The sequence below is a fragment of the Melospiza melodia genome, chromosome 28 (assembly GCF_035770615.1).
Source record: "Melospiza melodia melodia isolate bMelMel2 chromosome 28, bMelMel2.pri, whole genome shotgun sequence".
In the NCBI taxonomy this organism is placed as follows: domain Eukaryota; kingdom Metazoa; phylum Chordata; class Aves; order Passeriformes; family Passerellidae; genus Melospiza; species Melospiza melodia.
In genome coordinates, this window is record NC_086221.1 from 2,542,995 (window position 1) to 2,557,284 (window position 14,290).

The following is a 14,290-nucleotide window of genomic DNA, read 5'->3' on the forward strand; positions in this document are numbered from 1 at the left end:
GTCACCAGCACAGGAGCAGCCCCTGCCCGCAGCTCCGGCCCGGCTCCCGCAGCCCTGCTCCCACCGCGGGATGCTGCAATGACAAGGGAAGAGTCTGCTTTTAACCCCCAGGACACATTGGATTCGGGGTTTTCCTTATTTTCCCCTTGTCAGGAGAAGGGAAGGGAACAGTTTCCAGTCCCAGACCAGCAGTAGGTGACCAGGAGTGTTTTAGAAAGAGCAACTTTTATTAGAAAACAAAAAAAGCAGAGTCCTTTCCCAAGCCTAACAAGCAGGATCAGCTCCAGGGGCAGCAGCAGATTCCCACACTGAATTTGTCACCACAGTGGTTGTTCAAGGCACAACCCAAACCCAAAGAATGGCCCCAATCAGAGAATTTGAGTCCTTTGCCCATGGCACCCTAAAGCCACCCTAAAGGCTGTGAGAGAGCATCCCCCATCCCTGCTGGGTGGGCTCAGCAGCCACGGGAATGCAGGATCAGGGGCTGCACAGCACAGGGCTCGGGAGGAAAGGCAAGAGGGAAATGGGGCCCAGCCCGGGGCACTCAGCTCCATGAAATCCCCCAACAGGGCTGTGGCCATGGCCAGGGCCAGCTCAGCTCCCCTGGGTCACTGGATGAAGGGTCAGTGCCTGCAGGGGCAGGGGATGGCAGGGACAAGGACAAGTCTCTGGTTCAGCTGTGTGTGGAGGGAAACACCAGGGCCAAGTCCCCCCTCATTCCATGGGACATCTCTGAGCACTCGTGTGGCTTCATGAGCCTCTGGTTGTGCCCCTGTGGCAGGGACAGCCTGGCAGGGTGACAGTGCCTGCCCCAGGCAGCAGGGACAGACGTGGTCCATGGATGTGCAGCTGGAGCTCCCTCAGGCAGGCAGGTTCTGACATCCTCCAGCTGCCAGGGAGCCCTGTGGGGATCCCTTGGCCAGGGCAGCTCTGGGGCATAGGCAGAGATCAGGAACAGAACAGCAAAATGAGCTGGGCAAACAAGGCAGGAGTTTGCCTTCAGCATCTGTGGGGAGCCTGCAGGCCTGGACAGACCCACAGACAGGCAATGATGGGGACTGGGGGCACAGGGAGACTCTTCCAGGCTTCTTCCTTCCCATCCCACAAGCAGAGGACCCCATGCCCTGGGCTGCACCCACACATGGCACAGGGGACTCGTGGCAGTGGCTGCTGGACGGTTGGGTAGGGCTGGGCTTTGATCTTTGGAGCAAACCAGTTTTTCCCAGATGGTCTGATAGCACAGCTGGTGTTACTGCAACTGCAAAACAAAGTGGGAACCACTGAGGCTGTGCCTGAGACTGCAACCCCCCCAGAGCAGCTGCTTTAACCAGGACGGTGGCTGAGCCCAGCAGGGGATGGGGCAGGCAGGGATCCCCTAAACCCCATGACAGCCCCTTCCCTTCTCCTCCCAGACCAGAGTCCTCCTCTCCCTCACAGATGCCTCCAGTTGTCCCCTCCTGCTGACTTCCCAAAGTCACAGGGTCCTGATTCCCCCACGTCACCTCTCCCTGTATATCCTGCCTCTGCCTCAGCTGATGCACCAGGTTCCAGAGCAGCTCCACAATTACCTTGGTGTCTCCAGAGGTGTCTCCAGGCTGCTTTATCCAGACATTTCGCTTTGCCAGGCTGTTGATCCTCCGGATTTCCTGCAAACAGAAGAGTCAGAAGTGACAGGAGAAGTTTTCCCCATGCATCATGTGCAGCATTGCCTTGGTGTGACTGTACCCAGACCTTGAAGCACACAGTGTCTAGGTGAAACCAGCCAGCTTTGGGATCCTTCCTGCACCTGGGAGACCCTCAGGGCCAAGGGCAGCTCCAGCCACAGAAGTGGAGCAGGTGCTTTCGAAGGAGAACTGACCAAGGAGCTGCAGGCCTTCCCCAGGAGTCACCCCAGGAGCAAACCCTTTGCTGGCACAGACACGTCTGGGCAGTGCTGATCTCCCAGTCCAGCCTGGACCCACCTTCCCTGGCTGCAGGGCTGGGCTGGAGCTGCCCCTCCTGAGCTGCCAGCAGGGGCCAAAGCCCTCCCTGCTGTGAGCAGTGAGCCCTGCCCAGGAGCTGCTGAGCCCCTCCTTTCCAGGAACACCAAACAACCAAAGGCTCTCTTGTCCCTCCCCTGCACGTGGCCAAGTGGTGACCTCTGAGTCCCCTTGGCTGAGCACTTGGCACCCACAGCCACGAGACCCCCTCATTTTAGGGGGCTGGTTTCAAGTGGGGGTGCAGATGACTCCAGACCCCTCAAGCCCCTCAGAGCTGCAGGGCTGAGCACTCAGCTCCTGTCCCACTGGCCCCAGGCAGAGCTGCTCATCCAGACAGAGGAGATGGATGGCAGAGATGGGATCATGCTGGGGGCAGGGTCAGGTACCCCTGCATGTCCTGGGACATGCACCCAGCTGGCGCCTCTCCCTCCTCAAGGGCTGGAATCAGCTGTCCTGGGAATTTTGGGCTCACAGTCAGGATGCAGCAACAAGGAGAGCCCTGATATCTCATTGTGGTGTTCCTGCAGCTCTGACACCTCCAAACCTGGCTAAACTGCTCCCAAACCCTTTAATAGGTTCAGCCAAGGGATCATCCACCCTTCAACACCACCCCAAGGCACAGCACCATGTCCTGTGAGCCTGCCTGCTCCCAGGGCTCTCACTTGAGGCTGACACAAGCTGCTACCTTGCCGTTCTCCTCCTTGGCAGGCTCCTGAGCTCGGCTGATCCACAGATTAATGCGGGATGTCACCGACCCTGGGATCTTGAGGCTGTCCTGTGGCACAGAGAGGGACAGCGGGGTTACAGCAGCGGCTCTGCCTGCACGAATGTAACCCGGCCCGGTCCGCAGGGCCCAGCCCACACACTGGCTCCATCCCAGCTCCCCAAATTCCAGAGCTCGGCAAGAACCCACACAGCGCCGGGGCAGCCCTGGCACCGGCTCTCCCATCCCTGCCGCAGCCTGCCAGGCCTAGCCTGGATCGGGAGAGGGGAAATTCGCCCCAGAGCGGTGCCCGCCCCGCACGGAGCGCTCCGGGCCCGCCCCGGCCTCACCTTCCTGGGAGCCGCCGGCTCGGCCTTGCCCGGAGCGCTGCGCTCGAAGAAGTTGCGCTTGCTCGCCACCCCCTCCGAGGAGAGCAGGCGGCCCTTCTGGGCCGGCATGGAGGATTTCACCCCCTCCGAGCGCTGCGAGAGAGAGAGAGGGGCGTCAGCGGGGCTGTGCTGCATGCCGCGGTGAAAAGGAAAGTCCAGTTTCTGGCTCATACCCTGAGCCCTTGGGGTCCGGTCCCCCCCGGCCATCACTGCTCCCCTCAGGGACCACAGCACCCCAGAGCCTCTCCACAGGACCTCTCCTCCCTGCAGGGCCATGCAGCATCCCCGGACCCCTGCAAGGGTCCCTGCTCCTAAAACCCTGAGGCCAATCCCTTTTCCTGCCTTTCCACCTCCTTCACCCCCATCAGCTCTGTACTTGGCGCAGCTCAGGCCCCCACTCGGCTCCAGGCCACCCCTCTCTGTCCCCCACTCCCTCCTGGCTCTGCTGAGGGCCCTCAGTACCTGCACAGCTGAGTTGTACTTTTCCAGCTTCTCCCCAATGGTGCTGTTGCTGCCTGGGATCCTCAGACTCGCACTGGGGAACAAGAGGGAAGAGTTGAAACAGCCCCCCCCCCAGGATGTCCTGGGATCAGCCCATGGTCCTGGGGCAGCAGGAGAAGGCCCCATCCCACCCAGCACTCCTGCATCTCTGCCAGGTGCACCAGACAACCCAGTGCTGCTGGTGACTGAGCTCTCTGGGTGTCACTGCCTTTCCAGGGCCACATTCAACACCAAAACACCTCAGAGCTCCTCAGCCTGCCCTGGCTTCAGCCCTGCCAGCCCTGAATGCATCACCCCCAATGTCAGTGTGGCTCTGCATACACCTGCCCCTGATCTGGTCACCAAAGCCAGGTCAGGCTGTCATGGAGCTGCTTTGATGTCCCCATGGATGGGACCTGTGCACACAAGCACCAACATGGAGCTCCATGACCCCAGAGAAGTGGGGGCTTGCTGGGGGATATTGGAGCAACCTGGGACAGTGGAGGATGTCCCTGCCCATGGCAGGGGCTGGAGTGAGATCTGCAGGGTCCCTTGGAACCCAAACCATTCTGTGGTTCCAGGATCTCATTCAGATGCAAGCTGCACTTGGACATTGTTCTGTCCCCTGCCACTCCACAGGGCTGGGGACCAATGTCCAGCAGATCTGAGCCAGGCCCCAGCACCTCCTCCTGCCTTGGAAAACAGAGCATGGCCATTCCTGCCCAGCAGGACCAAAGCAACGCGACGAGAGGTGCTGACCTCCTTGTGAGAGGGCTTTGGCTCTCTTCTTTCTGCTTCTTGGAGATGATCTGGAAGAGACAAGGAGAGGAGATCCTGCAGTGAACTTTGCTTATCCAAGATAAGCATGGGAGACACTATCTCACTGATCTCCCCCAGGAAAGCTCCATTTGCACCCACACCAGAGCTTATCTCATATCAAAGCTCCCCAGACCATAGACACTTTATGGTGATAACAGTTTTATTTCCAGTAAAGCCTCATGGAAGTCAATCAAGTGTAGCCAGTCAGCCCTGACTCACAGCAGGGATGATCTTGACAGGTCTAGGCTTTCCCAGCCTCTCCAATCACTTCATTCCAGAGATCTCTTTTGAAATGAAATATATTCTCAGACTGTAACATGGGATGAGAGGGAGGATGGATGCTATTTTTATCCTGTGCTTTCACATAAGACTGGAAAGGCTGGAAAGGGGATGGCAATTCCTGTGGCTCTGGAAATTCTGAGGACAATGAGTTCCCTGTTTTCTCATCACTTCCCATAAGTTTTCTGGCCAGCAAAAGGTGGATGAACTGGACAGGTTCATCCTCGTGGAGAAGGAAAACAGGGGGAAGAGGGAAGCAGGACTGCAGTGCCCAGACCAAGGGGAAGTTTTGAGCACACTTCTGGGAACAGGTTCTGCCCACATACTACTCCAGGGGCCACAGCAATCCTTCCTTCCCCCCATCCTCCTCTGGTCACTGGAATCCTTTCCCCACCTGCTTCAGCTCTTACCCTGAAGGAGACGGTTCTGGGGCTGGCCCTTCGGATGGAGGTGACGTGGGTTGGAGAAGGCTCTGGCTTTTCTTCAGCTTCATCTTGGGAAGGGGACAGCTGGATTACCTGCTTTGAGGGGTTCCTGGATGGCTGCTGAGGAAAAAGGAGACCTCAGATGCATCCCTGCAGAGCCTGCAGGGAGGACTGAGGTGCAGGAGTGGGACAGTCAGGGCAGGAACTGGGTTGGAGGCCAGAGTTTGAGAACAAAACCCTCCAAACCTTTCCTGTCTCCGTTGGACATACAGAGTCCCCAACAGCCCTTCAGTGTCCCCATGATGGCAATCAGCAGGACTTGCTGGAGAAGGTGATCAGGATAGCACAGACCAGGGAGGGGAAGGAGGTGGTGGGACCCTGTTCACCACCTCGTGCTTTGCAGCTCTCCAAAAATCCTTCCTCAAAATCCATCAGGTCCCATTTCCCTCCTGGTACTTTTGGGCTGTGTCTTTCTCTGGCTCTCCCAGCAGCCAGGAGAGGTGAGAACCTCTCCCCCCCGAGGTTTGGTGCCCCATCCATTCCTGCTTACCTGCTGCTCTGGAGACGAGGCCACCGCTGAGGTTTTCTCTTCTGCGCTGCGGTTCCCCACCCTGGTGAGGATCTTCACCTCCCGGAGCCGGCAGCTCCCCACCTCTGGTGGCTCCTTTGCCTCCTTCCTCTTCTCCCCCCGAGCAGCCTGCACTCCCTGGTCTGTGTCCTGGAGCCGTGCCCTCAGCACCACCTTCCTCTCGGGGGCTGGCTCCGGGTTCCTGTCCCGGGCCGGGTCCCCCCTGCCCCCGGGCGCCTCCTCCGCAGCGCGGCCGCTCTGCTGCCTCCCGCGGGGCTGTGCCTCTGTCTGCGGGCCGCTCTCTGCCGCCCCCGCCTCCTTCTGCTCCTTCTCCTGCCGCAGCTTTTCGGACACGGCTGGGAGGCACCTCGTCCTTCTCCCCTCCTGTGTCTTCAGCACCTCTGAGAGCTTTCGCTCCTCCCCGTCCTCCGGGGACTGCGGCTTCACCAGGGACGAAGGTCTAAGGACAGGGACAACATGGGATGACAACCTCTGCACCTGGGCCTAGAGGGGTGCATTTCATGCTGCAAGTGAGGCAAAAGGCTCTGGAGAGGACATAAAAATCCCACAAACATCCTGGAGTCCTCCCTGCAGACCAGGCTTGCAGCCACTCTCATCCCCATCACCCCAGCTCGGCTGTCTGAGAAAAAGTTTGCATTAAAATTCTTTTTTATCCTTTCTGTCATAGAGATGAAGCATTTCTGCAGCCTCATTCCAGGACACCAGGACCCACCAATCCTGTGCCAAGGAGATCCAGGCTCAGGGCAGTGTGCTGGGTCTGCTGCTGGATAAGAAGTGTGGCTGTGACTCTTCACTGGACTAGGAAAAATCCCACCAACTTAAAGTGGGAAGTGTTGGCTGGAAGCCACTCTGCTCTGGCAGGTCCACCCACAGTGACAAGCTGTTTCCCTTCCTTCCCCAGGCAAACAGGCACAAGGCCTGGGAAGGGGCAGGAGGACACCTGGCAGGCTGTGTCTGCACACTCCCAGCACTGGGGAGGAGAAGTGATAACATCTGCCCTCCTCCTGAATTGCAATCACCACATGGCCAGCCTGTGTCAGCACCTTGTCCTTCCCACCTGGTTCATTTTAGCCATTCCCCATATCCAGCCCAAGTGTCCCAACTGCATCCTGTGAAACACAGGAACACCTCTGGAGTGGGAGTGTCACTGTGGACACAAACCACATAAACACTGGACACTCCCAGGACCAATTTAGAGAGTAGGTCAGGTTGTGTAAGGGCAGCCTGGTCCCAGAGTACCTCCAAATCCCAGCTCCCTGCAGCCAGGGACTTTGGCAGCACCAGTGGAAAGCCCTTGGCTCAGATCCCCACTTCAGCAAAGGAGCCACAGCGTCACTGTGAGGTGCAGAGGGGCAGCACAGCCAGCCAGGCTCTGCCTGCTCCTCTGCCCTGCACAGCTGGGCACCCCTCACCTGCTGCAGATCCCCCTGTAGCCCCACCCTGAGCCTGGCCCTGGCACCAGCCCTTCCCCAGTGCCTGTGCCATGGGGAGCCCACCCGAGGTGCCCCCCTTGTGCCCATCCCTCCTCCCCAGGGCTGTGAGCTCTGCCCACAGCTCAGCCAGGGCCCGGGGTCAGGAGCCAGGCCAGTGCCAGCAGGGCCCCACAGACCTGCTGGAGGCCGGGCTGGTGTCCTTGGCAGGGCTGGCAGGTTCCTCCTCTGTGGAGGTGGATGACAGCAGGTTCCGGTGCCTTCGGCGGCGCTCTCTTTGCTGCTCTTCCTCATCCTCCAGGGTCCTCTGCCTGGCCAGGCTGTTTGGGAGGAAACACAAAGACATGGTGGGGCTGCGTCCTGCATGGGCACCCTGAAGCTCTGGTGCCAGATAAGAAAGGAACTGCTACACCCTGGGCAAGGCCAAGGGCTGGCAGAAGTCACCTTGCTGGAGGAGAGCAGGGCCAGCACGAGCCAAGCGCCCCAAAGGGCTCTCACTCCACCCAGCTGATGCAGGCCTTCCCAAAGCAAGCACTTGACTTCCCAGCTCCCATTTTCTCCTGCTGGAGGGAGCACTCATTTCAAAGGAGTCCCTACATTAAGCAAACCTTGCAGGGGAAGGATATTGAACCTGTAGCTCAGCCAGATCAGGATCCTTGAGCTACCACACAGACCTCAACCACACAAGGGTAACCACTATGGCACAAGATTTTAGGCCAAAACCAAGATGTGGTGATGGCAATTTAATTTTTATAGAGCAAAAAGCCTCAGATGCAAAAGTCTCAGAGGCTGAAGGCAACTGCTGAGAGGCTCTGCCTGGGGATGGGGCTGGCAGGGCTCCACTCCCCTGCATGTGCCTGGACTGGGAATTGTTTATAATCACAGACTGAGACCAAAAGATGAGGTTTGGAATCATCTTTGAGCATTTTATTTTGCACAATGTGGGTTGGGTTTTATTAGTTTTGGTTTTTGCTTTGTTTTAATAAAATGCCACTCAGAATAAAAAGTTGTCCAGAAAACACCAGCTCTGCCATCCATTCTCTGTGCCAAAGCTGCCCACCCTCTGTGCTGGTGCATGAAATGTGCTGGAAAATATTTTTATTGGCTGATGGAGCCTTTCAGAGCCTGGTTCTCCCCCAGCACGATTCCTCAATCAGCCACAAACAGTGCAGGGCACCCAGGGGAGCCTCCCTGCCCAGGTCCGTGCCAGGAGCTCAGCCCAGCTCAGCCTTTGCCACCAATTTGACTTTTAGTGAAAGTCAGAGGGGCAGGGCCGCATTGCGAGCGGGGACTCGCGGCTGGTTCCGAGTTACTCAGTAATCCCAGCCGGTCATAAATTAATCCGCTTTACCCCCCGCGAGTGCTCTGTGCGGCTTCTGCTCCTCCTGCCGGGGCGGGCGGGAGCGCCGTGGCAGCGGAGCGCGGAGGGGGCGAGGGCAGGGCTGGGGACAGGGCTGGGACAGGACAGGGCTGGGGACAGGGCTGGGGACAGGGACAGGGCAGGGCTGGGGACAGGGACAGGGCAGGGCTGGGGACAGGACAGGGCTGGGGACAGGACAGGGCAGGGCTGGGGACAGGACAGGGCTGGGGACAGGGCTGGGGACAGGGGCAGGACAGGGCTGGGGACAGGACAGGGCTGGGGACAGGGACAGGGCTGGGGACAGGGCTGGGGTCAGGGGCAGGACAGGGCTGGGGACAGGGGCAGGACAGGGCTGGGGACAGGGCTGGGGACAGGGACAGGGCAGGGCTGGGGACAGGGCTGGGGACAGGGCTGGGGACAGGGGCAGGACAGGGCTGGGGACAGGACAGGGCTGGGGACAGGGCTGGGGACAGGGCTGGGGTCAGGGGCAGGACAGGGCTGGGGACAGGACAGGGCTGGGGACAGGGCTGGGGACAGGGGCAGGACAGGGCTGGGGACAGGGACAGGGCTGGGGACAGGGCTGGGGACAGGGCTGGGACAGGACAGGGCTGGGGACAGGGCAGTGTGGGCTGGGGACAGGGCTGGGGACAGGGCCGGGGACAGGGCTGTGCCGGGCTGGGGACAGGGCTGCCCTGCCCTGCCCTTCCCTCCACTGGCCCCGCAGCCGAACAGCCCCAGCAGCAATCGGACCCAGGCTGGGGAGCTCCGGGCGGGCTCTGATGCCTGCTCAGCACCGGGATGGACGGGGCTGGAGAAGGCTGGGACAGCCCAGGGAGCATCCCCTGGATGGGACAGCCCAGGGAGCATCCCCTGGATGGGACAGCCCGGCCGTGCTCGCACAGCCCCGGCGCTCCCGGGCACATCCCAGCCCGCACATCCCCGCCGCAGATTCCCGGGGAGGGGACACAGATCCTGGTGCTCTGCACTCCTGTCCCTCAAGCAGTGACCTCACGGAGCATTAATGCTGAGCTAAATCCTCACAACGACCAGGAACTTCTTTGATTATACACAGCCTCCTTCCAAGTGAAAATGGGATTTTCCTGCCTTGAATTCCCGTGGCTCCTTCTGAGGCAGCACAAAACCTGGCACTATCCACAGGCAGCTCCTTGTTATTTGTAATTAAGTGATCCACCCATCAGGCTATGGATTCACTCTGCCAATCTTTCTCTCCTCTTTTCAAAGATGGATTTATTTTTCGCTGTCTTACCTTTTTTAGCTGAAAGAGATGAGTAAAAAACTTTGGCAACCGTCCCTGCCTTGTCCTCTCCTGCCCTGTCAATGATTAGTGCAGAGGTTTCTGACATTTCTGCTGTTTCAGTGCTGCCTCATCTCAGGAGAGCTCAGGAAATGCCTCCCGGGCTTGGGAAGCACACGGGGTGCAGGACCCAGCTGGGCTGGGGTTGGGGCAGGTCTGGCTCAGGGGAGATGGACCAGGACAGGGCTGGAGGGGCCTCTGGGTCTGTTCCACCCACACCACAGGCAGCTGGTGGCCTCTGAGCAGAGGTGTCTCAACTAAGATGAGGAAGTTTTTCACAGTGAGAGTGGGCAGGCCCTGGCACTCAGGGCACTCACAGCAGCTGTGGCTGCCCCTGGATCCCTGGCAGTGCCCAAGGCCAGGCTGGACAGGGCTTGGAGCAGCCTGGGACAGTGGAAGGTGTCCCTGCCATGGCAGGGGTGGGACTGGATGAGCTTTAAGGTCCTTCCCACCCAAACCAGTCTGGGATTCTGTGGACTCCCCTTCTTACACCTGGTTCTGAGGTTTGCAATTAAGTCCCAGAGCCGTAGCATCCATTTGGGCCGGGGTTCCTGCTCTGATGGTGGCACAGCATGGCTCTGTTTGAGTTTCCATCCCCAGCCTAGGCTGCCCTGGGGTCTGCAGGGGGTCAGGGCTGATCCCACCTCGCCCCAGCCTCGTGTGAGAGCCTGACCCAGCCCAGGGTGCCCAGGAGCCTCCCCTGCTCTGGAGCACTCTTTGGGGAGCCGAGGGAGCTGGCAGTGCTGTGGAGATTGCTCAGGGGTTGCTCAGTGCCGCTGAATCAGGGCTGGCTCAGCACAGGAGGGGCTGCAGACTCCGCAGGCAGAGCAGGACTCACACCCGGGGGCTGCATGGGCATGGAGGGAGGCAAACACCCCCAGGCAGCTCCGAGCAAGGCTGGAGGCACAGCCCAGATGGTCTGTTCCCCAAAGAAAGGCAAACCAGACCCAAAATGTATCCAGCATGGCGCGAGAACGCTTATCCAGGTAATTCTCCTGTGCCTGGCCCAGCTTCCCCAGGCAGCAGAAACAAAAACGCCTCTGATCTTGCCCAGCCACAAGGAACTCCAGCAGCGCCGAGCTCTCCGTGGGGCTGGCATTCACCTCTGCAAACAGCAAACACCCCCAGGGCAGCTGCCCCCTCCTCCCATCCTCCCCAAGCCCCTTGGCCACTCTCACCCCTCCTTAAAGGGTTAAGCATTGATCCCCAGCACTCACCTGGAGAGATCGGACCAGTTCCTCCTGCTGAAGGACATCGCTGCTGGCCGGGAGTTCAGAGAGGCCCCAGAAGCTGAGCCGGCATCCAGGCCCAGGGAGCCGGGGCTCGGCGCTGCCCGGAGACTCTGCTCTGAGGAGGGAGGGACGGAGGGAGGGAGGAACGCCCTGCAAGGTTATTTCCCTGTGCACCTTCACCCTGCCTGCCTGCTCCCACCAGCCGCATCACATGGTTCCTTATCTACCTGGCACAGGCAGGGCTGTGATTTGTGTGCCAGCGGCCCAGGGCCGCCCTGCCCAGCAGTGCCCTCCTCGCTGCAGGCCCGGGACCCGCGGCTCGGGCCATGCACGGCTCCGGGCTTTCGGAGACAACTCCCTGCACAGAACCTGTTCTACCAGCCGCGATCCGCCCGTCAACAACCGCTGCAGCCCGCGGAGGAGGCGAATTACCCGGGCCGAGTGGGAGGAGGTTGGCTCCGGGGATCCAAAACAGTCATTAAAACACCTCCGGCTGGGCGCAGTGCGGCCTTAACAGAGCTTGGGAGGGTCCCCTGCTCCTTCCAACCTTTCTGGATTCTCAAATGGAGCTGTCAAGGTCTTCTCATTCTTGGGCTTTGCTGCAGCAATGAGCACTCAGTCTCAAAGGGGCCTGGGGCATGGGGGGATCCAGTTTTCGTGTGCCAGAGAGCACCTGTGTGCCCAGGTTCATCCCTCACCCAGACCCATCCCATCCATCCCATCCCTCTCTGGCTGTGCCCTGAGACCCCTACCCTTACACAGGGCAGCCCTTTCGTGACAAGGGCAGGTGTGGAGCAATGGGGTCACTGCCTTTGGTGGGATTGTCTTAGGGGAGAATGGGGGGCCCAGGCACAGCAGAGCCAGGTCCCAGCCCGGATTTTCCCACAGCATGGCCTCGACCCCACTGCTCGGGCTGCCAGGCACTATTCCCTGCAGGAAATGTCATCCAGGACCCCTCAAGTACAAGCTCTGCTCCCAGTGAGATCCATCCCTGCACCAGCCCGAGGAACTGGTTATGAGGCTGGGCTGGCCCTGCATGCCTCCAGCCCACAGGGGTGTGCCATGACCTGAGCAATGATTTTAATCAAAGGCTCCTGATTAAAATCCCATTTCTAGGAGATAGCCCTGTCAAACGAGCCGCCCGCTCCAAGCAGGGCTCGCTCTCTGCTCTTCTTTCTTCTCGCAGTAATCGCTCGTCTTTCAAGTGTTTTCATATATACAGAGAATTCAGTTAGTTGTGGCATAAGGAAAAAAATTACTTAAATAACCTTGCAATCATCCTGCTAATTGCTGACAGACTATATATAGCAGTCCAGCATCAGCAGCTCCTCTAGAGCAACAAAAACTCTGTGATTAATGCACGGCGAGCACGGCGCTCACAAAACTCATTGCCAAAGGATAGCACTGGAGCACAGGACTTAGCGGGGTTTTCCAAAGGATTAGACTGAACGTGGCAGTGAAAGAACACCCCTAGCTAGGATCTACACAGCAAAGGAATATAAAACCTCCCAGTCTGCAATTCCTCTGGTTATTAAGTTGAAGAAATTCTAGATGGACATTTAGTGCCTGGGGATTAGTCAGAGGATGAGCCTGGCTGACACTCGCCCCCTCGCTGACACTTGCCCCTTCCTGGGGCTTTATTTGCAGCTCAGAAACCTTTGGAGCTGAACAGAGTTTCCTCTTTATTCAAGATCCCCCAGAGGCTTTCTCCTCCATGGGTTTGCCCCATTTCCCTCAAACCCATGAAAACGGTCAGATGATAAAATCTCCTTCAGCAAGAAGTTCCCAAGGTCCAGATTTCCAGTGCTGGGAATCTCCTCCTGTATCTTGGATGGGTCCTGCTGGGCTGTACAGCAGCACAGAGCATTGACCTCTCATGTCTGGAGATCTTTGCTGCCATGGAGCTCCTGTTGTCCCTGATGTTCCTCACATCCTTTCATGTCCACCATAACCCCAAAATTTCACTGCCAAGGAGGTAAAGCTGAGTTCCAGAGCTCCTCATCTCATAGATGAAGTTGTGTTGGATTTTTCCCCTGTGTGTCACTTCATACCCCTCTAAACCTCCATTGCCATTTTATCCCCAAACTCTAAGTGCTGCCAGATCTTTGTGAATGTCTGCATCACCAGTCTTCCCCTCTGCTGTGACAAAATCCCAGGAATTATCAGCAGTCTGTTATCTCACTACTGTTTCCTCTCTGCTGGTTGATTATTTAGCTCTGTTTGGACTTTCCCTCTGAGCTGTGCTTGACCTAAAGGTCTTTGCTTCTGGAATCCCAGGAAAATGCTTGTGTCCCAGGTCACCCTTATCCATAGGCTCATTGATGCCTTCAGCAAACAGCAGTCACTTTGTCAGACCGGATTTCCCTCAGCAAAGTTATTTAGGCCACCCTGAGCTCATCCTCAAAGCACAGCCCAAGCTGCAGGTCCCAGAGCTGAGGGTGATGAAATCAGGCAGAGGGATGAGTCTGTGAGGGAAGGGATGCCTGGAGAACCAATCTGGTGTTTATCCAGACCCACTCCATTCTCCAGGCTGTCCCATCTGCTGTTCCAGACCCACAGCCCCCAGGGGAAGGCTCTGTGCTCGTGGCCCAGGGAGCAGAGCTGCAGGATGTGCCCCGAGCCTTCTCCCCTGCTCTGCCCAGGGGAGCTGCACCTGCCCGAGGAGGAGCCCAGAGCTTCCCCTGGTGTGATCAGCAGAGCTCATTAATACCCTCTAAGGAGCTAGACCAGTTTCAGCAGGGCTGTTTTTCCCTTGGGAACAGTGTCCTGTGTCTCATCACAGAGCAGAGCCTGTTTCTTTGGCTACAGGGTGGTGGAGAGCTCCCAGTTTGCACAACTGTGTGTAATTATGGCATTCCTCAGCTTCTCTGGGGCCCAGCTCTGAACCCTGCACCTCCATCCCTTGTGCTGTGCTGGTCCCTCAGCCTCAACCATGGCTCAGCTCCTCTCTCTCTCCTGAGGCTCATCCCTGCTGCTCTGCCATGGTGGAGCTGCATTTTCTTCCCAGGCTTCCCTCCTGAGCTGGGGCATGGGGCTCCATGGCCAGGAAAAGGGGTTTTCACTCCTGCTGGGCTCCATCCACCACAGCTCCCAGAGGTCCCACCAGCATTCAAAAGCTCTGGGAGGAGCTGGAGGTCTCCCTCCATCCCTGGGATGGTGCAAGGCTCTCCCTCCCCCTGAGATGTGTTCAGCTTTTGGAGAGATGTGTGTGATGATGCAGAGAGAGCACTGTGAAGGGTCTGGAATTGGTGCTTGCTCAGAAACCAAACCATGGCCTTTTGTAGGACAGG

The 14,290-nt window shown here is 58.5% G+C and overlaps 1 protein-coding gene across 3 annotated transcripts; it reads right to left on the reverse strand.

The window, feature by feature from the left end:
* Positions 1–206: 206 nt before the first annotated feature.
* On the reverse strand, positions 207–11,288 carry LAD1 (ladinin 1). Of its 3 annotated transcripts, none has more exons than XM_063178017.1 (10): positions 10,986–11,288; positions 7,273–7,413; positions 5,625–6,102; positions 5,060–5,191; positions 4,311–4,360; positions 3,534–3,606; positions 3,033–3,164; positions 2,665–2,754; positions 1,569–1,646; positions 207–1,258 (listed from the first exon to the last, which is right to left on the reverse strand). In XM_063178017.1, the coding sequence occupies exons 1-10, from the start codon at positions 11,021–11,023 to the stop codon at positions 1,250–1,252; spliced, it is 1,221 nt and encodes a 406-aa protein (XP_063034087.1). In that variant the 5' UTR covers positions 11,024–11,288; the 3' UTR covers positions 207–1,249. The 3 variants fall into 3 exon arrangements, with proteins under 3 accessions (XP_063034087.1, XP_063034088.1, XP_063034085.1); XM_063178018.1 differs by having other exon boundaries at positions 2,642–2,754; positions 5,060–5,194; positions 10,986–11,287; XM_063178015.1 differs by having other exon boundaries at positions 5,060–5,194; positions 10,986–11,284.
* Between the last annotated feature and the right edge of the window lie 3,002 nt (positions 11,289–14,290).

Excerpts from the sequence above, each read along its gene's own strand:
- LAD1 (XM_063178015.1), bottom strand. The coding sequence starts at position 11,023 with ATGTCCTTCAGCAGGAGGAACTGGTCCGATCTCTCCAG. Across the intron at positions 2,755-3,032 it reads AGCCGGCGGCTCCCAGGAAG|GACAGCCTCAAGATCCCAGG; the intron begins GTGAGGCCGGGG and ends TCTGTGCCACAG. Across the intron at positions 1,647-2,664 it reads CCAAGGAGGAGAACGGCAAG|GAAATCCGGAGGATCAACAG; the intron begins GTAGCAGCTTGT and ends TTCTGTTTGCAG.